The following is a 26151-nucleotide window of genomic DNA, read 5'->3' on the forward strand; positions in this document are numbered from 1 at the left end:
ATTAGACTATTTTTATTTTACTTTATTATAGATTATTTTAGACAGATCTAACATGGATGACCTTCACTTGCTGTCTTCAGACAAAAATTCTCTTTGGGAATGTTAAAATTAGACAGAAGGGAATAGTGTAACATACAACAAATGAAAAAGACAGCACAAAAAGATTGAAGAAAAAAGAAAAATGCTATAGTTTAAATGCAGACACAGGCAAAGAACTCCAAACAATATGAAGCATCTTTGAAATGCATAATATTCTGCTGTTTATGAACAACCAGCTGTCATTTTCTTTACTTATGTTGCTAACTTCACATGGTCAAGTTTCCCCTATTGAATATTTGAAGGGTTCTATTTCCATGGAGTCCACTCAAGTGCTTGTTCGGTGCCAAGTAATAGGATCCACTCATAATGGTGGTCACACTCTTGACCTCAGTCTAACTTTGGTGCTGCTAGATCAATGCTGCTAGGTCTCTCAACCATAACTGAAGATAACAAAAAAATCATGAACCCATTGTAAAAAAGTAAAACCACTGTAGAAATTTTTGGTTGGTGGTAAACGGACAGCCCTCTCCTGGCTCAGGTCTTATTTGACTGATCATTATCAGTTCGTAGATCTAAATGGTGACTACTCTAATAACACTAATAACCTTAGATCCACAAGTGTCCCACTGTTTTCTCCTTATATATGCTATCCCTTGGGGCAATTATTTGCAAACACAGTATTAGCTACCACTGTTATGCTGATGACACACAGCTACTTGTATCAGCTAAGCCAGTTGAGAGACACCAGCTTATTAAGATTTAAGAACGTGAAAAGGACACATGCTTAACTCTGACAAGATAGAAGTGCTTATACTAGATCCACATGCAGCCAGAAGTAAGCTTTCTGACTATAGAGAGACTGGGTGGTGTTTCTGGGTAGTGAACATTAGAACATTAGATCACTTGCACCCAAAGCACTTATTGTAAATAAAACTTTCTCAGAAAATAGCCTTACTGAAACGTGTCTTAAACCAAATTATTACATTGGTCTAAATTAGTCTACCCCGGTTATATCTACAGTATAAGCATGAGCCTTGTCAGACTGGTCATGGATTTGGTGATCTTTAGCGATTTCCTTACTGTAACTCAGAGAACACGTTATAGATTTAATTCCTTTGAAGTACTTGTTCTTAATGTTGCGCTCTTGCACATGCACACGAAAAAATCCCTTATGTCTCTTGCTCTAGCAACCGTATATAACCGTATATAACCCTATTCCAACCAAATTACTGAAAGAAGTGTTACATACAGCTGGTGAGCCTCTTCTTAATATTATTAACTCTTCGTTATCTTTAAGTCACCTCCCTAAATCCTTCAAGCTGGCAGTTATTAGACCCTTCATTACAAAACCTAATTTAGAGTCTAATGAACTATCAAATTACATTTCAAACCTTTCATTTATGTCTAAAATACTAGAAAAGTTGTGTCTGCTCAACTGTTCTCCTTCTTACAGGAGAACAATACGTTTAAAGAGTTTCAGTCAGGTTTCAGGGCCCCCCTTCATAGCACAGAAACTGCACTTGTTAAAGTTACAAATGACTTGTTCTTAGCTTCAGACCGACTGCATATCACTATTAGTTCTACTTGACAGTGTTGCATTCGACACTATAGATCACAACATTCTCCTAGATAGCTTACAAAATTACACAGGAATTCAGGGAGAGGTTTTAAGTTGGTTTAGATCCTACTTGTCTGAGCGATACCATTTTGTAGATTTTAATGGTGAATCCTCCAGTTCATTGCCAGTTAATTATGGGGTGCCTCAAGTATCAGTTTTAGGACCTCTTCTTTTCTCAATATACATGCTTCCCTTAGGGAACATCATTAGAAGGCATGGGAATAGTTTCCATTGTTATGCTGACGATACACAGTTATATATCTCATCAAAACCAGATGAAATATCTAAATTGTCTAAATTAACTGAGTGTGTTAAAGAGATAAATGATTGGATTACCTGTAATTTTCTGTCGTTAAATTCTGATAAGACAGAAATATTACTTATCGGTCCAAAAAACCAGTACACATAAGCTTTCACACCTCAACGTCCATTTAGAGGGATGTACTGTAACTACCATCTCAACAGTGAAAGACCTGAACGTTATATTAGACAGCAACTTGTCTTTTGAAAATCATATCATCCAAATTACAAAGACAGCCTTCTTCCACCTTAGAAATATTGCCAAGCTAAGAAACATCCCATCTGTATCTGACGCTGAGAAGCTAGTTCATACATTCATGACCTCTAGACTGGACTATTGTAATGCATTACTAGTTGGTTGTCCTACATTTTAAATAAATAGGCTACAGTTAGTCCAAAATGCAGCTGCCACAGTTTTAACCAAGGACAAAAAAATATGATCATATAACCCGAATTTTATCATGTTTACACTGGCTACCTGTTAAGTTTAGAATTGATTACAAACTGCTGCTACGTACTTACGTACAAGGCTCTTAATGGTTTAGCTCCCATGTATCCAACTAGTCTTCTAACACACTAAAATATTTCATGCTTTCTGAGATCAGAAAAGGTCTTCTGGTAGTTCACAAAATATCAATGTCTACTAAAGGTGGTAGGGTGTTTTTGTATTTAGCTCCGAAATGGAATTTATGTTCCATTATGTCTGTTTCACTTTCTGGCTCTCTCTTTTTATTGATGCTGTCATAGCTGTGTTGCCAGAGTCCCTGTCCACATGTACGTGCCACACCTGAGCCTCCAATGTTCTGAGTGACCACTTCTTCTTTCTGGACCTACCTGATCCACCCTGAAGCCTTACCTCTGTTTGGAGTCTCATCACTTGGTGGTGCGCTCTGCTGGGGATAGATACATGGACAGCCCAAAGATATATTTGAACTGCCATTGTGTTGGTCATCTTTGTGCTTGGGCCTTCAACAGTGAACATTTGAAAGAAATTAGTTTTATGTCTATAATGATCTAAAAAATACGCTGACCAATTAGTTCTTCAGGAGCTACATTTCTAATTGAATAAAAACTGTTATAGAAAGGACATTATTTACATTTACATAATTCCCTCCTGAGCCTGTTTCCTCACATGGTTCTTTCCTCATATCATCTCAGAGAGTTTTTTCCTTGCCACCATCACCTCATTAGGGATAAACATTAAAATTTTTATTCTGTTTCTATACTTCTGTAACACTGCTTTGAGACAATGTCTATTGTTAAAAGTGCTATACAAATTAAATAAATTGAAAATATTTTATGGGGTTTATACATTGTTCAAAGTGTAATCGTGTCCTTGTGCCAGGTAATGACTGGAAAACACTTCCAAAATCAATACACTGGCTCATCTAGCCAGTACTGTATAACATTGGGCTATACCAGACATGGGCAAACCCATTCCTCCATTGTTAGCGCATTTATTGAGTTAGTTCTGCCATTTTTTCCAATATATGTTTTTCTGCTGTCCTATAGATGGCAGCGTGACACTAGGCCTGCTCTTTTCACTGGTTTCCAAACATCTGAGGATGTTTTCTCATTTTTTTATTGAACTACAATAAATACCTTTATTAATCATAGCTGTGGATTTCAACATATAAAATGTCACTAGTCTTTCCTGCTCTTGCAAAAATAGGTGTCTTATTTGAAGCCAGTAGTGGGAAGAGTAGTGGGAGAGGGGAAGGTTAGTTATGTACAGTAGTTATATTTAGTGAAAAAAAATCATACAATGAAATTCAACCACATTAACCCCTGTTCTTAATATAGCACAGGGTTAGAATTAGAGATAAGTTAAACTTTTTAAATAATGTGTATAGTCTGCAGCAATATGAACAGACGCAATAATCTTAGTGATTAAGTTCATTTAACATGACCGGCATCATCAATGTTCTCTCTGATTTTATTGCGAGATGGTCGTCCTGCATATAGCATTCAATTTTCAAAGTGATATTCCAGTGCTAAAACAGCAACCTCGCTGTATTGTACATGTGGTTGCTGGGCAGATTTTCTATGATGACATCAGTGATAATTTTGCATTAAAAAAATTAAAACGGGACAGGTTGTAGATTTAGTTCATAAATATGGTCATGAATTTGTTTGTGTGCTTTTTATTTTAATAAGTAATGATTATGCTGCTGCTGATGAATGTTGTTGTGCTTGTTCTGGACATGGAGAATACCTGTTTCTCTTTTTAAGTGTTATTTTATTTGTTTTCTTTTATTATTATTTCAGTTAAATTTTGATATTTGTATGGGTTTTTTTAATACATTTTTTCATACACTGTAGATATAAAAAGTCTACACACCCATACAAGTCTACAAGTTGCAGGTTTTGTGCCAAAATTGAGCTACCTATAATTCACTCTATCTTGAGCCCCAGTCCAAGCTGAAAGGAAGCAGCCTCATAGTATGATAAAACCATCATGCTTATAAGATATCTTGTTTTTACACCAAACAAATCTTTTAGAATAATGCCCAAAACTCCTAGCTAGGTTACATACAACCATAAAATATTTTACCAAAATGTGTTAGGTGATTTAAGCAGATTTCCTTTTTACTAAAAACATATTCTGTTCACGGGAGGCACGGTGGCTTAGTGGTTAGCATGTTCGCCTCACACCTCCAGGGTTGGGGGTTCGATTCCCGCCTCCACCTTGTGTGTGTGGAGTTTGCATGTTCTCCCCGTGCCTCAGGGGTTTCCTCCGGGTACTCCGGTTTCCTCCCCTGGTCCAAAGACATGCATGGTAGGTTGATTGGCATCTCTGGAAAATTGTCTGTAGTGTGTGAATGCGTGAGTGAATGAGAGTGTGTGTGCCCTGCGATGGGTTGGCACTCCGTCCAGGGTGTATCCTGCCTTGATGCCCGATGACGCCTGAGATAGGCACAGGCTCCCCGTGACCCAAGGTAGTTCGGATAAGCGGTAGAAAATGAGTGCGTTAGATATTCTGTTCAGTAATCCCATATCCCAGACATGTTAACAATAAGAGAGAGTGCTGTTAAACGCAATGTCCAGTTCTTGCCAGATATTTCTGCAGATTGTTAAATGTTGCTGTAGGTCTCTTGGTAGCCTCCCTGATATATTTTCTTCCTGCCTTTTGTCTATTTTTAAGGGATGTCCTTGGTTCTTTCCTTGGTTCTTGACCCTTCAGTTTTGGTGATGCCACAAAAGTGTAAAAAGTTAAAATAAATATTTATACATTCTACATAATTCTACATATACATAATCTCCTGTTAAGTTTTACATATTTTTTGTTTTTTGAGTGTTTTTTGTGCAACCAGGGGAAATGATAAAATTACACAAGTAGAGTCAACTGTCATGTTAGTTAATAAGGTTACTATTCCCATGCATTCAGCACAAACTAATGCTAGAAATACGAATCTACATATTTACACTAAACATGCCATGTGAAGTGAGCAGAGTACCTAATTAACAAGGAAGTAAGTACAGAAAGTCAGAATAAACCTGATATGTCTATGTTTTCCTTCTAAAACATCATTATACAATGTAAAAATATTAATTACATTTACTTTAATTGTCCTTATATTGTTATTGCCCACTAGGCATAAAATGCTTTCTGTTTATTTTGACTGTGAATGTATAACAGTCATTTCTGTGTCTTCTTATTGATTCATGGGAACTGGGAAGCAAGGTTTGAAGCAATTTTTTCAGAAGAATATGACGCAGTGATTTTGGTGTTTTAAGACCAAAGGCATTAGGGATTCATGGGACTAGACATCTCAATGGATTTAAATGTTCAGTCAGAAGTTTCTTTCCAGCTATTATGTAAATAATCCTAAACTATCTTGAGGATGGTTGGTTCACATTCAGTCCAGCCACAGTCATTTGTGGTCTGCGATTTTTCTCATGTGATCTATGTTTGGATCAGATCTCAGAGTTGAACAAAGTATATCCTGGTCCCGTGAGAACACTGGTTTGCCTATGCTCAGACACTGTGCAACCTTGGTGTGTCACCCCATGACAAACTGATGGACGGCCCTGACGAAACAACACAGCTGAATTTCCTTTCACATGACTCAGAGGCTGTGACTGTGCTTTTCACTCCTGGTGGTAATGTTAATGATGAAACGTTGAGCTTCACCAGCAGTGACTCACATCTCATATTCTAAAAGAAAGAAATACAAAAATACAGTAGACTTGGTGATCAGATAGGCATGACATAATCTCTGTGTAGGACAGCTTTTGTCTGTTTCTTTTCTTAGAAGAAGCTACTCATTTCAAACAGTTATTACATTACAGGCATATTCAACAGTGTCATAAGATGGCATTCCATTACACTTTATGAATTTCCATTTCTAAAAATATTTTTTGGCCAAGTGCCAGTGTGGGCCTGACCACAGAAAGAGAGTAAGAGGGAAGGAGCAAGTAATGTATACTAATGAATTTATATCAAAACAGAGAAACAGATTCTCTAGAGAACACAGGTGTGTGTCATGCAATTTTCATTTGATGTGTAATGCTCATGGCAGTCGCTTTCACTCTCTCTCCCTGTATCTCCCTAATTGAAGGAAACCCTGTAATTGGTGATGGCAACAGAGAGGAACTGGATTCTAACCTCAAATATAGATTTAAAGAGAGTACACTGAAGTAGGTTTGTCTAACTTAACCTCTGGTAGAATAACAAGGAACAACTGTCAATGGCATTTATAAAGTAGACTTTCTTTTTTAAAGCTTGGCTATAAATCAAAGCTGTCCTTGACAAGATTATCTGAACCTTACAGTTTTCTGAGCCACTGGGTGCATATCTCAGAGAGAACATGCTTGTGTGTTTGTGTATACTGTAGTATTCAGGCTACACAATTAATTGTATTTTTATTGTGATAACAGTTTTTATGAACTTCAAGTAATTGAACATAATTTACTGTTATATTGAAGAGCTTAGAAAATGTTTGATAATTGGTAAATGTTAAACATTTTTATTGTTACATTAAAACACAAGCTCCTGTAACAACCCAGTGAACAGTAGTAGTAGTAGTAACTAGTCTTGTGGTATCAGTTTGGTGGTGCTGGCTGGTGTTTTTTGCTTAAACAACATCCCTGTGTCTGTCTCCTTTTTTCATTTCTGTTTAGAGGTTAGTGTCCCCCATAAGTGCCATTTTGTTTGCCTTTTTCTTGTTTTTTGTTTGTTTGTTTGTTTGTTTTTGTATAAGTCAGATTTAAACTTAAAATGTATAGCTATCACCATTTAAGGAGCAATATTAATTTAATTTTGTTTTTTAACTATTTTAAATATTAAATTGCAAAATGTCCCTTGGCTAAAATAATATAGAATAATTATAACTTATTTTAATTTAAATGCTTAGCAAAAATTAATCACAAAAACTAACCGTATTAGCCATTATTGTGTAAAGCCAACTGTGTCATTGGTCTGTCTAGATGTGAGTCACACTCTGAATTTCAGTCATCCACGGCATTCATTCTGCCATCTCATCAGTGAACTGAGAATCCCAAATATAAAAATGTCAAAATATCTTTCAGATTATTCTATCAGTCATGCCCGCTTGAATTACTTTCTAGACCCTTCACATTTTTTATGGTATCTGCATTTTTTGTGTCATTATGTTTATACTGTTTGTATGACTTGTTTGTAGATGCTTAGTTTTAAATTTCTTAGTGGCTTAGTGGCTAGCACGTTCGCCTCACACCTCCAGGGTCGGGGTTCGATTCCCGCCTCCACCTTGTGTGTGTGCAGTTTGCATGTTCTCCCCGTGCCTCGGGGTTTCCTCCAGGTACTCCGGTTTCCTCCCCCGGTCCAAAGACATGCATGGTAGGTTGATTGGCATCTCTGGAAAATTGTCCGTAGTGTGTGATTGCGTGAGTGAATGAGTGTGTGTGTGCCCAGCGATGGGTTGGCACTCCGTCCATGGTGTATCCTGCCTTGATGCCCGATGACGCCTGAGATAGGCACAGGCTCCCCGTGACCCGAGGTAGTTCGGATAAGCGCTAGAAAATGAATGAATGAATGAATGAAGATTAAAAAGTCAGTCTATGTAATAACAATAATGGAAATGTTTTTGAAAAGCACTAACACAAACATATAATCATTTGTTTCCTTCAAGCCAGAAGATTGAAGAGCCCTAGAAATGGAATAGAAAATAGTGAACTTATGTCTATAAACACGTACAGTATTAAACCACTGCTGCTTTATTACCATCTGGTAATATTAAAGCTCTTGGATCTCCAACATAAGAGACATCTATAATTTTATATATATATATATACATATATACTATATACTGTATACTGTAACCCTAAACATGCTCACAAGAAATAACCTCAACCAAGTGTTTCCTGTAGCTGTAGATTAGAAAATGTTCAGGAGGAATTTTGGAGAAATCTTCCTTACAGAACTGCTTTAGCTCAGCCATATTCTTAAACAGACCTCTTGATGTCATTCCACAGCATCTCTATGGAGTTACGGTTAAAATAGTCACACTCCAGCACATAATTGCAATTAACTCCAGATGTATGAGAGTAAAATGGAGGGATGCACTCCTATCCCATAAAAACTAAGCAGCTGAATGAATGGTCTGATGGATAGCTGGGGTGCAGTTATGTGAGGGAAAACAGAGGGATACACACACTGTTTTCACAATAAAAATACTAACTGAATGTATGGCCTGTCAGTGGTAGAAGAAGGGATTTTGGCCACAGGGGAATGTAAGCTATCAGCTAAGCTAGCAAGTCATAGCCAATGCTTATTGCTCAAAGGCAGAAGAAAAACAGAAGAGAATAACTGCAGTTCCAATACAGAGCATATACACAACACAAAAATTTAATAGAATAGCTCTGAAAGCCAAATGCTGGCTTTGGCAAGCAGAGAAAATGCGCCAAAGTAACAGTGCAGAAGGTTTTTATAGCAAAAGTCATGTCACTGTCACTTTGGGATTTTCAGAATTTTGGCATAGTGTGCACATGCACAATAAAATGTCCAGGTATTAAATACCACCTGGTGGTTAGGAGGGAGGATATAGAACCAGAGTCTAGTGTTACAGGCTGTATGCAGAATTCTATGTTGTCTCTAAAATCTATCTATTTATCAAAATATACCGATCTCTTGAATTGCTAGCAACCTAAAGACCGTCATTTCAACATTTGAGAGAAGGCAGGCCAAATACGTTGCATGACTAGCACATTATTCTCAGTTTGAAAGCAGGACGTGTGTTTTATTTTTTCATTAATTATCCAACAGCTCCAACTAAAATTACATAAAGTCAGTGGTGCAAAAAGTGACAATATGAAGCATGTTACACAAAATGACAAAGGTCAGTATTTCCAGTCATTCCTTTTTTTCTTTGGAATTTACATTCAAAAATGTGATTGTCTAGCAGTATCTTTTGCTTACAATGACACAAATAAAAGAGTGAGCACAAATCACAAAAATGCCACTGTTTTTAATAACAATAATATATATTTTTTATGAATAATATTCACAATAATTAATTCTGAAACACAATGTAGTGTGTTAACAGTATCCTTTGGTAGATAAGCAATATAATGGGCAAAGATTTGGGCATTCTATAGACAATGAACAATGGCTGTAGTTTAATTGGTTTTAATGCATTTAATGCAGTCACTGATATTTAAAGGTTTTTAAAACAACTTTAAATGCATCTCGGCCAATTAGGTATCTATCTCTTTGTAATTTACAGTTTTTACTTTGTTTTGTTCTTTAAAGCTAATGTTTAGTTTGCAGCCTTATTAAAGTACCTCTCGCCACCAATAGTAAAAGTAACATATGCAAACCTGTTCTTGTGAATGTTCCAATGTATGTTTTTAAATGAGTTATACAGATAAATAACATGAATAACAATTAGGGGCAATATGCATGAAAAATTTCAGCTTATTTGATCAAGCATTTTACATGACTCTTGATATTTGGACCTTTTTATAACAGAGTATGTATTACTTTTTCTTGTTAAGAACCAAACATACTCATAAGACTGGAGCATATTTCAGGTGTTCCATATACAGTATCCCAATCGTTTTAATTAGAAATCTGAAAGAAAAAGCATTTCAATGGCAACAATGTTTGTATTTGTGTATATTACTGCACCTTATTCCCAAATACATCATATGAATTTGTGCATCTAATGAAAGTGAATTGACGTAAGGTAATAAACACCACATTAATAAAGCATACGCCATGTATTCAAGTCCACTGACAATTATATAACCTTGTAAAATTAATAGAAATTTCAACATTAATACAAAAGTATGTATTTTCTTTCTGTGCAAATGTATACAGCTTACCAATCAAATCGACTAAAGGTAACTTTTCCCTCTGTTACACAGCACAATTTTAATTGGCATAATCCAACTCTCCGAATGAATGCACATCATTGTCTCTTTTAAATTGTCTACATTTTTTGCCAACAATCTGGATTTGCATGAGTCACACTCTGAGGCATATGGTTTTATCCAAAACAGTGTTTTGCTTCTGTTGCTTATACTGCCTCACCATTCTCACAAAGAGAAAGCTGATGAACCTTAATAACAGGCAGAGAATGGCATGCAGGAGGCTGTGTACGTGCTGAGAATTCCCCAACACAACAACACATCCTCACCAAGTTCTTGCTGCACACCCCTGCTGCTTTCGCTCCAGCACTGACCCCAGCACTGACTCCTAACCCCCCCACTGGGGAAGATGAGGGTGTACAGGACAGGATCACAGAGGACGACGGGCTGAGATGTGAAGGCTCGCTGCGAGTCTCTGAGCCCAATGAGAGCAGATTTGACTGTGTGTGGCTGGCAGCATGGCCCTGGCACAGTGGGTATGTGGGTCTGGTGCTGCGTCGCAGACAGTGAACACCCAGCACACTCAGAAAGGCTTTCTTAAACTCCTGACTGGAGCACGGGTAGATGATTGGGTTGATACAGCTGTTGAAGTACCCAAGCCAGAAGGTGATTTTGAAGACAGTGTCTGAGGGCCGGTAAGCCGGGAGGATGGATCCTTGAGAAACACACATACATATTTACATATTTAAATCTACATAAAAAACAACTTCCTCAGAACACAACACTATTCAGTTAATCCCTCTCCCAAGATTGGATTAGGGGATTTCGTAGGTTGATGTCTTCATGAAAGAGGTATATTTCATGAACAGATTTTAATTATAAGATTTTCTTTAAGAAGTAGAAATTGATTTTAAGGTGGTTTTTGATGTGGTTGCTAGCCCATGGTGGTTAAAGGACATCTGAAATGAAAAGCTTTAGTTTCTACTTTGTTAATCAAGGTTAGTTTAATATATAGTCCAATGTGACACCAAACTGCTTATACAGAAAGGAACTTCATTGAAAACATTCACATTTACAACAGAGAGGGAAATGAAAAAGGACAAATGCACCTCATCATAGCCCATATGCACCTTTTGACTTTTTAAAGGCACATTGTCTAGCACATTAACTGAAATGAACTGTCGGAGAAAGCCACCTAACCTTGAAATGAAGCATCCATCTTTATAGCTAAAGGCTATGTGCTGTCTCATAGGACACTTTATGAGTGCTTCTCATGGGGGTTGTGTACGTGGGCTGGGTAAAAGATGAGAGAAAAGGACAGCAGTTGTGAAAGTTGTGGGCGGGCCTCTGTCTAACCAAGCATGCTTCAGCCATTTTATTGCCCAAAGGAGTAAGGACTATAATTCTGTTGAACAAAACTGAATTAATGTACACTGTAGTCCACTAGTTTAATTTGCATGGCTATCATTTCAGGAATTGCTCTTTTGGAAAAAAAATCTGTATTTATATACAGTATATGAAAGTAAAAAGTTTTGCTATGACAAATAAAAGAAGGAGGTGACAAAGAAAATATTCTCATCAAAGCAAAAGTAATAATGAAAGTGAGTCAATTTCATCATCCCTAGCATTAAAGTGTTTTTTTCAGCTGGTCTCTTATGATTCCAGTCTCTTATAGAGCAGCAGCATAAATCCAAATAAACCACCATTTCACATTATCTGAGAAAGCAAGTCATAAGAATCCTGCTACAGCATCATGTTCTCTGTTTAAACTTCTTATCATAATCCTGTGCTTGATTATCTCATTAACTGAATGTGGCATACAGTCATTAATGGACTACATGCGGTCTCCATCAAACAGTGTTACAAATTAATTCTCACATTAAAATCTGTGTGATTTATGGATAACAGTAAACAGCTTTTTAAATTAATTACTACTGGTTTAGTTAGTTAGTTAGTTAGTTTGTTTCAAAATATATATTCTTCATCAAATATAGTCCTACTCATTTACAAGGAATAAACCTTTTTCTGTAAACAGTGATGCAGTTTGGTCAGTTCACAATTAATAGGAATAGGAAATGTTTATAGTAACAATAAACAAGTTAATTTTACAAGAATAAAAAAATAAAAAGTGTGGAATGTAGGATTTTGTATTCAGAAAGTGTGTTTATGCACACCTGTTTGTATGCACACCTTTTTTGCACTGTCACTTTAACTCTGGACTTGCACAGCACAGTGCCACAATATAGCACACTATGTACACTATTTACACACCATACTGCACCTGGACACTTTAAGGACAATCTTTAAAAAACATACACATTTATGTATATGTATATTTATGTATATGTACAGTATATACATTATTTTTCCAGATGCAAAAAGCATTTCACTGCATGTCAAACCCTGTATGTATGTGTACGTGACAAATAAAATTTGATTTGATTTGATTTGATTTACATATTAAGCTACTATGTCCGAATGACATTAGTTTGGCAAAATGTAAAGCAACTTGGATTTATGGCCTCAACGGATCTCGTCAATGCCTGACTCCACTGAGGGCAGATACGTCTAATTTTTCAAGCCAATGGTCAGTGAAAATTTACTACCTTAATGCAAGAGAGTTAGTGAGAGGAGACAGAGAGTGTGAGAGAGAGAGCGAGAGAGAGAGAGAGAGAGAGAGAGAGAGAGAGAGAGATCACCCACTGGCTCAGCTGTTAGTGCAACCAGTGGTACTGAACTTCCACTGACCCATCAAAGTCAAACTAAGTCAAACGTAACAAAGCGCATAACAAACATTTAGCTTTGCTTTGAGATTTACAATTTCTGCAAGCTTCTGAATGGCTCTCCCAAATGTACATCTGCTTCTTGACCACATTGTTTTAATGCAGCAAGTGTACGTTTAAGTGCATACAGAGTTAATTTATTCTCTGCATTATTCTGATTAGAAGTGAATATTTTAAGGGTAGTGGTACAAAGACCATGGCAATGATAAAGCACTTAATGAAAATGAATAAATGAATTAATTCATGTAAAATAGCCTGCATAGCCTGAGATTAATAACAGCAAACATATTTATAACAATAATAATAATAATAATAATAATAATAATAATTATTATTATTATTATTATTATTATTATTATTAATTAATTAATTAATTTATTTATTTATTTGTTTACTATTATTATCGAAACATATAATAATATAGAATGTTTGTCTAACAGGTATAATCATCTAACAGGTATAATAATATACCCATAGTTTTAATACCCACTTAGTCTGTGACCTAGCAAACTAATATTGATGTATATATTGATAAAGGCTTCAAAGCACTTTTGTATATTGATCTGGATAAGGGTGTCTCACAAATGCCTTGAATGTAAATGTACATTTAATAATATTGCTCAAATGACAAATACTCATCTAAGTTTAACATCCAGTATTGTATGGGAACCTGCATCATTGCAAATGCACATATACTTCCTCAGATGCCCAGAGTAGTTTTTCCTTAATTCTTTAAAAAGTAAATCTCTCAGTTTTAGTATTAGATTATAAGCACATAAGGAAATATTACCGATAATCAATAGCGGTCAATATTAATTATTTAATGATTTTATTTTTCCTTGTAGATATACAAAGGTAATGCACAAAGGTTTTCTTACTTGTTTATTTTTTTATTTACTCTAGTGTCAGACAGGTCAGCACCCGCTGAAAGGCATGCAAATAGCAAATCCCACAGACTTCAATAAATAGATGTTCCATCATGTTACCAGTACGTTTTTTTTTACTTATTTAGTCAATATGTTTACTGATTAAAGCAAACACTTGCATTGTTACCTGTAATATAAATCCAGGCCTAGTATTTGTGACCTTAGATGAACTTGTAAAAGACTGGTTACATATTTGCTAGACAATTTGTTTTCATTAGGTTTCCAGTCATAGATGAATCTAATTTGCTGCATTTACCCATGTTGACCACTAATATATATTTTGTTTTTTTCTGTCTGTAACCTCGTCTGGAACAGAAATGCATTCAAAGGTTTAGAGGATCTTGTTTTTCTGATGAGTACATTCCACATGTGGAGAATACAGATGAGCTCTGCTTTGTATCCATTATTTAGTACACAAGGGAAACTTTGAGACTATTAGTGAATGAATACAGTCAGTGCATGTTGCATAAACAAGAGATACCTTTATCTAAGAGAAATCAAGGACCATAATATAAGAAACTAATTCTGAGGGATCTAGCCACTGTACTTGTGTGTGTGTGTGTTTTAATTAACCAGCAATTAACACCTACTTATAGAAGGCATAGTTTAAAATATTAGCAAATACATAAAAAAAAAAAAAAATTTAAATAACACATATCAGAAGAAATTTGAAGTGATCAACTAGATTTTTAAATTATAAATCAATTAAAAGCACAATCTTTTTCAGATTACATTCCTCACTAAGCGATCATTTATATTGTGTATTGTAAATTTAATAGGAGTACGTGAATATTAAGTTGGGACATTGAGGGGTTATATTTTTTAATTTTTTTAACCAGTACAAAGAAACCTGAAACTCACCAATGGGCAGAACCAGGAAGAATGGCAGCCAGCAGAGAACAAAACACCCCACCACAATGCCCAGTGTCTTTGCAGCCTTCTTCTCTCTGGAGAACTTAAGTAGGCGGATTGTGAAGTGAGTGCGACTCCTCAATGTTTCCTCCTCCACCACAGAAGTGTTGCCTCTGTGTATCCGTAACGTCACTGCTTCTGCATGGTGTGCCTTCTCAGTTTTGTGTCCTTTCCTAAGGCTGCACGTCTCCCTGCGGGCCACCACATATACACGACAGTACATAACCAGTATAACCACCAGGGGGAGGTAGAAAGAGCCCACTGCAGAGAAAATGGCATAGCCAGGTTCCTCTGTGATTTTACACACATATTCATTCTCTGGTGCTGGCTCTTTCCACCCAAATAGTGGTCCAATGGAGATGGTAATGGACAGAGCCCAAATTCCCATAAGTGCCAACAACGCCCGCTTCTCAGTCACAATGGCTGGGTGGCGTAGTGGATAACTAACTCCGATGTAGCGGTCCACAGAGATAACACACAGGCTCATTATAGATGCCGTGCAGCAAAGCACATCCATGGCAGCCCAGATATCGCAGAAGACTCTGCCGAATACCCAGCGGCCCAGCATCTCAAAAATGGCAGAGAATGGAAGCACGGTGGAGCTCAACAGGAGGTCAGCCACTGCCAGGTTTACAATAAAATAATGTGTGACCGTCCGAAGGCTGCGGTGGCAAGCCACAGACAGGATGACCAAGATGTTGCCCAGTACTCCAAATATAACAAAAATAGATAGCACAAAGCTCAGAACAATAGCCTTTGTGATGTTCAGCTCCATGACCAGGGCTTGGCTACAGTTTGAGCAGTTCTGAATCCATGGAGTCATGTTCTCCGCAATAAAAATCAACTTCATTTGGTGAGGGTCTGATGAATTGGCACACTGCACTGATTTACTTTGTCTTATCCCTGCATCTCTTTCAATGGTCCGCAACACGATTTTAAATATCAGATGCTGAGCTAACTGCTGTCCAAGGGCATCAGTGCATTTACACTTTGATCTCCAGCTGAAAGCTATTAAGAGACAAATGAAAATTAAACCTGTTGTATTATTTCATCATGACATGATGTCTACGATTATTAGATTTTTATCTATTTATTCAGAGGAAAATTTACGGTGCATGCAGAAATACACAAATGAAACTAAATATTTTTGTAATAAAGTCAGAAACATATATAAAACTTAATATAAACAAATCATGAACAAGGTGTACATTTCTCTTGAGTGTTTTTACATTCTTCACAGTCAGAGTATATTTTGTATACTTAGTTATCTGGATACATCTAAATTTCAAGTCAAACTACAGATCGTTCTAATTTTTAAAGTCTTTATTGTTTTAATTGTCTAAATATTGTTTATTTATCATAAATATATAATTTTGTTTCATGGTAATTTATGTTTAATGAAAGTCCACAAAGCACTGTTTACTTGTTCATTACCATGTTAATGGGTAAATATGTGGTGAAATATACTCACTCTTGTATAATAAACCTTTTGCAGGAACTTTTCTGGTAGCTATTTTTGGACAAAGGGCATGTCATTTTTTCAGCCTCCATGAATTTGGCCTGGCTCCAGTATAAGGCACTTAGGATGTTCTGTGATAGAACTTATGCCAGCTGATGATCCTCCCTAAAACACGTAGACAGAATTAGAACACTATAATGAGACTTATTTATTAGTTATTTATTATTATTTAATTATGTATTATTATAATGTATTTTGGAGCATTTGGTTATACAGAATTATCAGAACTTCTAAGCTGATTAAAGTTTATGAAGGTTTATATAAGAGATCCTACGTGCATGCTATTCAAGCTTCTTTTTTAATAAGTTTTTATTTTTTTAAAGTTCTATCATCACAAAAAGGTATTAATCATGCTCTTGCTTTCCTCCTAGATGACCACTACATGTCGTGTAACACAAGAGAAATGTTTAAAAGCAATGAAATGTTTTTAGGCTAAATGAATCACATTAAATGAATCACAGAATCACATTAAAAACATTCAGGAAATGTGAAATTCATTTAGTGTGAGAACTGAGCTGTATGTTGATGAATGTGAATTTGTATTTGCAAAATACCGTAGATGGGATTGACTAAAGATGAACATTAAGTGTTTGTTAAGCCATACAAATCTATACTTGACAAAACATCTCTATCACTCATAGACTTTCACCTGTCCCAGATCATTAAATGTTTGTTCAGGTCATTTACAAATATAGAAGAATCAACTCTCTGATATGAATCATATGACCTTTCTTAAAATACCTGTATGAAATGGATGAAGGACAAAGATTTTCAGATAAAAGCCAAACATATTCAGCTTCAGTGCTGGCAGTTAGATGTCTGCTATCAGCATTTTTTTTTCTCCAGGCTCTGTCTCATTTACCTGCTTAATTTAATGTTTCATTACTTACATCTAAAAGTTTAAAAAATTGTACATAGTGTTTTTTTAAAAACAAGACGTGTGTGTGTTTGTGTGTGTGTGTGTGTACATTTCTTATCAGTTCATATAACACATTACATTGATCAATACCCCCAAAACAGCTAGTAATTTTGCAAAGTACATTGTGTATTATTAATAATTTATAAATTACATGTGATTTCATGCACACATCCATTTTTTAAGACATTTTTTGGTTTCGTCTTTCTTAGGAGCTGTGAATTGAAGGCCACCTCGGTTTTAAAACCACTTTTACACTTAACTCAAAAGCCTCAGTTTAAAACAGGAATACTATTTTTTTTCAAAGTCTGGCAGACTCTGTTAGATGAGAAAATACATGTTTATGGCTTTAATAATTTGCTTTCCATTTTAGTGGGTATCAAAGCAAATACAATAGAAAAACATAAACTGAAAGCAACGGAATTAGAAAATTTTCCCTGGCAGGGGAATCTTATGGATCTCAGCAGCGATATGCATGCCTACTGCCAGTTTAACCATCAAGGAGAATACTTGTAAAAATCCATTAGCATTTTGAGAGCCGATTCATTTCCCTCTCCAGAGAACTAAGTGATATTCTTCTCATTTGTATGCAGTTTTTGTCCAAGCTCTCACCAAATGAACTGGCAATCAGATTAGAACTTTATTGATTAACACAGCCACAATAATAAATGCAGTCTCTACACCATTTAGGAGATTTTACTTGATAATTTTGATAGTAATCTCTAGTAATTAGTTTTTTCTGTTATTATAGTGATCTTCACATGAAGGTGAATACACTAAGTCACTTTTAGTACCCCCAGCAGCCTTGTCTTACAAATCTGTCTCTACTTCTGGGAAGCATTCACAAAAAAAAAGAAATGCTTTATAAACCTAATGCATCATAACTATTAAATACATATATACTAATGCTGAGCTGAAATATTAAATTCCAACTATTTTTGATTCATAAAAATTAAATAGCATATATTCATATTTCACCAGTTAGTTGCTCTATTACAACACCCAAAAGCAAGTGCACTGTAAAACACAAGTATAACAATTCAGTAGCATATTTTACAGACTTGTCAGACAGTTACAACTGTCAACATCAAAAAAATCCAACTCACTAGGCAAAGGTCAAAAAAAAAATATCAGGTAGTTGGTCAGGTGATGAGCAAACAGAGTATACAAGATAAAGGCAAAAATCCAGAAACAAGATAACAAGCTAGGGGCAAAACTCAAAAACAACAAACATGAACAGAAGGCTTGGTACATTTGGAACAAGTAAATACACAGAGCTGAAAGAATACTTCATGAAGTGAAAGTCCAGGTGAAGGTTATTAAATATATTCGTGAGCAGATGACCAGTAGGAGTCCAGGTGTGTGCAATCAGTATTTGACTGTAAATGTGACAATGAACATGGCATGGAACAGTCCATAGTGTCCATGTTTGTAGATGTAAGTACATTGAAGGAAGTGGAGTTCAGTAAAGATTCTGGTATTACTATTTATCTTACTATGATAAGACTGTTAATGTCAGTTTCAAACAATGTCAACTTTTTTAAACAACCTATTCAAAAACTGTAAAAAAACTGTATTTGTAGTTGCTTTCAATAATTGGACTTATGCTATGACATATGTCAAATTATGCTGCTGTGGGTTACAGTAATCTATTATTGTGAGTTATTTGTAATCTACAGTAAATTTAGGTTTACTGTCAGTATTAGGTGAGCTCTATTTTCTATTATATCTATATATTTAGAAAACAGTTTAATTCTCTAAAAAATGTATTCCATCTAATAAAATTTGTGTTGAATCTCTTTCTTAATGCTATTCATACCGAAATTCATACTGAGTATTTGTATGCTATTTCCTGATGAATTCCACCCACTCTTCATATCCTAATGTTTGAGGATTTTCTGTAAATACTACTCTCATTCCTTCTCCTCCACACCACTGAAAGAAATTGATAGAATGAAAAAAATCATCAGTGTGCAACTTGTCCAAAGTCAGAGAAGGTAGAAGCCACTAATTTTCTCTCTCTGTTTGACGATCCTTCTTTCTCTTCTTTCTTAAGAATCTCCCATCACAGCATTAACCAGAACTTGACCTTTATGTTTCCCTGGCAAGTTTCCATGAGCGGGGGTTCTGCACTGTCACATCAGCTGTTACTGAGCTCAGTTGGCCGATTTTGTCTGAGTCAAACCACCATGCTGCCTTTCTTTTCTGCCTCTATTTCTTTATTTGCTCACTTCTGTGGTGTGTTTGCCACTCCCTAAAAATGCTCACCCAAACATGCTTTAATTTAGAACTGCTAACCCTTCAGGAAAGGGAGGGCAGGTTAAAAAAAATCCTTTCAGATTCCTTCATTCGCCCAAATGGATAATGAAAAATGCAGAACAGCATCTCCGAAAGAGTCACTTCAATTACTGTTTTAGTCCCCCGGCAGTAAACACCTGCCATATGTACTGCGTAGCACATTACTATTATTATTCACACCAGGCATGGCAGACACAGTTATGAATGAAATGAGCCAACATCAAATAAAAATCAAATTCTGGCTTATTCTACTCAGAAGAGGAAAGAGAGTAAATATACTTTTATATAAAATTTTACTTATATATTTTTCCAATATTGCTTTCTAAGTTCCCAAGATGTTTATTTAGTTATTGATCACAGGTGAAGGAAAACCAGGTGAGATAATAATCTTAAAGCTATCCTAAGGCTCTTTTCTGCATGTGCATTGTGCTTATCACTTTGGAGCATAGTGGCCAATTCTGCAGCAACCTTTATCCTTTAAACGTACTGCTAAATTGATGGCAGAAGTCCCTTTTGATATCAGTAGTACAGTAATTGTGAAATGAGTTTAATGAAAAGGAAAGACGTTCTTTCTGGCGTCTTTGACCATTGAAATGACAGGATGAAATTATATCAACACAGCATGGGGTTTTGGAGGACACTGTGACTTCTGCACATCAGCTGAAAGGCTTGCAGACAATGAAGCCTTTTCTGATTTAAAGTGCTAGTCTATGGCTCTCTAGAAAATGTAGAGTGCAGAAGTGCCAGGATTTAAACAGTGATCCTAATCATTCATTTATTCTTTGCCATGGGTAGTAAGGGTATGTCTCTGTGTGTACAGTCAGTATCAATAACCTAAACAACATCTGATTTTTTTAAATGCAGGTTTTTATGATATAATAATTGCATTATTTCACAGTGCACTGCAATGCAGTAAGCAGCATGCCATTACTCTGTTTGCTATGTTCTTTGGAGGATGAATCTGCAAATAATCCCCAGATATGAACTATGGAGTTCCTTTCTAACTATTTAAGCTAAATCAACATGTCTGGTGGGAAGGAAATATTGATGATGACTGACATTTCATATCTTATTCTGTTCTGTGCTCGGGTTCTGTAGAAAATAAATATTCATACTGATTCTTATCTCAGTCCATGTCATTCAAAGCTGATATCATTCTAAATAAACTGTACCAAAATATTTAAAAAAATGTAATTATTTTGACCTAAAATGATCATGTACAAAATAAATATATGGATATATAATATATCGGTTATATCAGTCAAAATAATAATATATATTAAAATCAAGTTTTTGAGGGTTAAAATGTAAATTTTTTTTTTTACAGAAAAACTGCCCCAAAGGGAATTCCTTGAGGTTGTTTACCCAGCGAGATGCGTTTGTACCAAAAAGGCTCAGTTTAGCACCTTTTTTTAAAAACCTTTTTTACCTTTTTTTTATTAAGCTCGACCTTTCCTCAGAAATAATTGTAAACATAATGTGTAAATATAATTGTGATTTCTGAGTTAATAAATAACATACGGTTAATACATAATCTATACCCTAGAATTTGCTTTATAAAGCCTTATTTATTTATTTATTTGACCTAACTGCAAGTTAAATGCTCTCCGTACATGTTTTGACGCAGAAAGCTGTCTTGTTCTGGTCTTGTTCTTGTTTTAATACACTATTTAGTCCTGGTGTATAAGGATTTGGCCTTTATCCAAACCAATCGGCTTACTATAACAGGAGGACGCCTCTTTCTCTAGTGCACTATGTGGCATTAATGTCAAGGTCCGTTATTTTTCATGGTGTCTGCGTGTTTAGATCGGATCAAAAAAAGAAAAGATTTCATGCGATTATTCTAGGAATCGTTTAAAAAAATCTTATTCATAAGACCTGTGTACACTTCAAACTCCAGAACAGCAAATGCGCGCATGAGACGGAGAGAAAATACTGAATGCTCACAGAAAATTACAGTTCCAGTATATAGATTATGTTTTGTTACAAACCAAAAATGGTCGAATATTTAAACGAATATGAACCAATGCCTTGAATATCACAAGATTATATCAGCCAAATTATATATGTTTTAATTCGGTGGGTGCATCATGAGCCTAGTATTAATGACCAAACCACAAGGCTATAGACTATTTAACCTGCTCGATTGTTGATGGAAATCGGACATAGGTTAAAGAGTCTATCAACAAGCTTAACGTGAATTTGAACCCCGTCGCCTTTATCTGCATCTGTGTGCTATATGTGAATCACAGTGACACATGTTCATCATAACAAATAATCATAAAACCATGAAAGATTCCTCGCACAGGAAAAAGTGTTTATAAAAAAACATTTATCTCTTAAAAAACATTTATCTCTTAAACTTGTCTTCTAATCACCAAACTATAAATATAGATGTACGTTATCAATTTACTTACCTGTCATTTGAATGCATGTCAATGCAGGTAATGTTGTGTTTGCTGGGACTCTGAAGGCGAACTGCAGTGGTGAGTGTTGGATAGAAAGCGCTCCAGTGTCGCTGTGACCAAGTTCGGTCAAGTGCACTGACCCAAGTTCCCTAAGTTATTATATTCTATTTCCTGGGAATCCAGCTCCTTCTATAATATAATAATCTAAAGTTATTTTATTATATAACCTGGGAATCCAGCTCATTCTGGGCTGACAGAAGAGTGAGTCAGTGCTCTGACTCTCCTCCTCTTCACCCTCCACTTCGGGGTTGCCAGATTGAAGTGACCGTATCCTGCTAGATAACGGCTACAAATCAGAATAATTCTCTAAACATTTGTATTTAAATACACCAAATGATATGCACTATCACAGTGTAACATGTACTGCAAAATACGTTAAAAAAAAACATTTGTCGCAGATTTGAGCCCAATCTGGCAACCCTGTATGGATTGTAGCCAGCACTAAGGGTTAGTTCAATTCTGCTTTCTTTGTAAACGATTTCATCATCAATGGGATCTTAGCAGCCCTCAGGAAAGAACAGAAAAACGATCCAAAAAAACACCCATCCAAAGAACTATTCCTCCATCAACCCCACTTTTTCCAATATTTGATGTGAATTTTAACAGAAGATATTTAACCCATATTTGGCTGATTGTATAACTACATGAAAGAGCAAGTGCTGGAAGTGACTGGAGAGTATATTTGTATCCTGACGTGTTATTCTTCTCATAAAATGACTGAGTACACATTGCAGTTACTCTATTTATTTTTATTACTTTATTATTGCTTTATTATTACTTTTTATTTTTTTTATAATTTTTATTTTTTATTATGGTTTCAATTTTCTAATTTCTTTACATTTCAAAAAATAAAAATAAAGAAGACCAATATTTTTGATTGACCAAGTATAATGGTTGAGTATAATGTTGAGTATAACGCATTACAAATATGACAGTGAGCTATGTTATGTCTCTGCGATGCTTACTGATACCAAACTTGGTCTGTCTTTTAACATCTATGACCTAAGGGAACATAATCTACATAATCTATAAGCTACACCTACTAGAGAAGATATGAAACATTTATTTTTTGCTTATAGATTGTGTATAATTTGTGCTAAAATCATGTAAGTGTTAACTTTAGTTTTGATGGGGCAGACTGAGTCGAATAATAGCTCATTTTACTATGTCAGCCATTTTAATTGAATGTTCAGTATCAGTACAGAAATTGGCAAGTGTAAAATTCTTTTTCCGTCTCCCATTTAAGTGCTTACATCATTTCTACATCTAATATTTTCAAAATCAAAAAAATTATTTGAACACATACAGTACAATTCAAGTGCTTCCAAAAATATTTGTATATTTTTGGAAGCACTTTAATTGTGTGTTCAAATAATTTTTTTGATTTTGTAATAATTATGTAATAATAAAACACCTGCATTAATTTAAGGCATCTAGCTAATATTATAGTTTCTTTCTATTTTTTGAAGATGGCTATGCTTTTTCATGTGCTTTTTTCTTCCATATTTCACATAATTCATTTGAACAATGTGGTTGTCCTCTGGATCCACATCACCAATTGTTAACTATTCTATTCTTGCTTTCAAGTTTTTATCTAAAACAATGTAAATTCTGACTTCTGTTTTCTTGTCCAATAGCAACTTAACTAGGTTCTTTGTATTCCAGTGCACAAACCCTGGGCAGTAGACTAAAATATTTGAAGACTACACTTTTTTGGAGGGGTGGGTTATTGGTTGGGAAATTGAAACACTTCTGAGCACTTCTGAACACTTCACAAGCACAATCTGAGATAAAGCACTTATGCAAGGTGAATAATGAATGAATGAATAAATGTGGTCCTGGAGGAATGTTGTTTGGTTTCACTATGTATTGTACCAGATATTTAGCTTTGATGGTTTAAACGACAATGAAGCCAGTTGCTTTGAGTCATTCTTCATCCTTTGATAATCCTTTTTCTCCATCTTGCTTATCTACATTTATTATTCCACATTTATAAAAAAAAAAGTATGTTCAAACAACCAGGACTCTATAATTCATAATCCTCTTTATTTCTCATCAATGTATTACTTTATTTATTATATTATGGTGAACTATACCACAGACCAATAGGGCAAGCATTTTTTTAAGACATTAAATATTGTGAAATGTTATCTGGAAGTAATGCTTTAGTACATTGCTGACGACATTGTCAGTATTTGGTTGAAACAACTGTGCCTACTTTACACATGGGAACTAAAATAGCTGTGAGAGTCCTCAGACTGGAATTCACTTCCCGGAATTGCACTGGCAGTTAGCAAATAAAATTATTCTCTACCAGTTTTCTTTCCATTTACTTACTTTTTTTTTATTATTTATTTATTTTACAAAATTAATATTCTTGCTCTGACTATGTTTTTTCTACCTTTGCTTTGTTTTTTTTTTTCTGATTTCTTCCATTGGAGGCAACTCTGTTCTAGACTGATTATCTCATTTACAACTGGTGTTCACAAGCACAGCAGACCAGCTCTAGACAGTCCTTTTCCTTTTTTGTTCATTCTTGACAAGGTCAGATATGAACTATGGTAGGAGCGATTGTTTATGAGAAAAAATAAAATTTTCTATATGAATGGGATTTGTGCAGTTTCTGGGAATTGTGGGGATGTGTACTGATGATAACTGTCCTGCCCCACTTCCTGGGGACATAACTGGAGTTTTTGTAAACTTCTTGTTTTTTTCTTCTCTTCCACTTCCTCTCACATACATAATTGTGTCTTGTGTGATTACACACACACACACACACATACACACACACACAACACACACACAAAGTGAGGCAAAATGCAAACCAAACAAAGTTATACCCTATATACTGTATAACCAGCCAACAGCAATACCAGACTAAGTTTACAGCAAGTGTAATCCTAATGTGACAAATAAATTTGCTTCTTAGCCTTGATTTAGGGGTAATTCAAAAAAGTGTAACCTCAAACACTAAAATAGCATAATCATGCAGAGAAACTGACGTATACTCCCAGTATTTCTACTTGCTGCCTTTTTTACCTTGGAGAGGTATTGATTTTTCCAAGTCTAAATCACCCTGACAACACTTAGACTGTGTTCATCTCTTACACTGCTCCTCAGATATAGCTTTTGGAGATTTTTTTGGAAACAATGGTGGTTAAATTGGGATTAAGTTCCATTATTCGCAACACCTACATCTGTCACAAGTAACTCTTGATTTCTGCTTCTGAATAGTAATAGATGGCATGACAGTGATGTATTGCTCCAATATGAAATGATTTGATAAGCAAATGTCACAGGCACTGGTTGCATTGCATCTCTCTGTCTTGCTGTGTGTGTGTGTGTGTGTGTGTGTGTGTGTGTGTGTGTGTGTGTGTGTGTGTGTGTGTGTGTGTGTGTGTGTGTGTGTGTGTGTGTGTGTGTGTGCAAGCTTGCCTGCTTGCTGGGTCTCCAGTGTTTCACAGTATAACCTGCAGACAGTTTTAAGTGTGTCACAAAAGTATATCTCACAGCTCACAACTTGGGACACTAGTTCATTGCAGGGAATTGCAGTCATTTATCCTAGTCATGGCTGACAATTTAAGAGTTCCTAAAAAGTGAAATGTGCCTTAGTTATTTTATGTTTATAAGAATTTCTAATGGGCGATAATTGATAAATTTTGTTTTTTCAAAATTCTTTTTTTATACATTCTTTGATAAAGGTTATTTTTGGAATAGTTTTGGTTAACTTAAAGGTGTAATGATTATCAAATCAAATTTTAAGACTGTATTTAATATAGTTCAATTTGAACATGAAAATATATTTTTTTCTTCTGAAAGCTTCTTTTGAAACAATTTATCATTTATTTTCTGTGACTTCTTTTATTACTTGTTAAAGTTGTTGTGAAATAAAATAGAGAAGAGAGAAGAGGAGAAAATGAATTTTTGTGTAGGTGTTAGCATGTGTGTATGTCCTTAATTAAGACAATTCCTACTTTGAAACATATCTTCAGTGAGAAGCTGTATGAGGCTGAGGAGTCTCCGAACCTGTGACTTTTCTTCCACCTCTGTAAAAACTAAAATTAATTCCAGGAACGATTT

At 35.4% G+C, this 26151-nt stretch overlaps 1 protein-coding gene across 1 annotated transcript; it reads right to left on the bottom strand.

Annotated features, from left to right (window-relative positions):
- Positions 1-9168: 9168 nt before the first annotated feature.
- Positions 9169-22336, bottom strand: adra1aa (adrenoceptor alpha 1Aa). The gene is made up of 5 exons (XM_060882144.1): positions 22239-22336; positions 22021-22182; positions 16342-16494; positions 14820-15878; positions 9169-10964 (listed from the first exon to the last, which is right to left on the bottom strand). The coding sequence occupies exons 4-5, from the start codon at positions 15718-15720 to the stop codon at positions 10459-10461; spliced, it is 1407 nt and encodes a 468-aa protein (XP_060738127.1). The 5' UTR covers positions 15721-15878; positions 16342-16494; positions 22021-22182; positions 22239-22336; the 3' UTR covers positions 9169-10458.
- Positions 22337-26151: the final 3815 nt, after the last annotated feature.

The sequence above is a fragment of the Tachysurus vachellii genome, chromosome 11, assembly GCF_030014155.1.
Source record: "Tachysurus vachellii isolate PV-2020 chromosome 11, HZAU_Pvac_v1, whole genome shotgun sequence".
Lineage (NCBI taxonomy): Eukaryota > Metazoa > Chordata > Actinopteri > Siluriformes > Bagridae > Tachysurus > Tachysurus vachellii.

What these genes read in the sequence shown, in the direction of transcription:
- adra1aa (XM_060882144.1), bottom strand. Translation starts at nt 15,720, where the DNA reads ATGAAGTTGATTTTTATTGCGGAGAACATGACTCCATGGATTCAGAAC. An exon ending in CTTCCTGGTTCTGCCCATTG is followed by an intron (nt 10,965 to 14,819) that starts GTGAGTTTCAGG and finishes GTGTTTCTCAAG; the next exon opens with GATCCATCCTCCCGGCTTAC.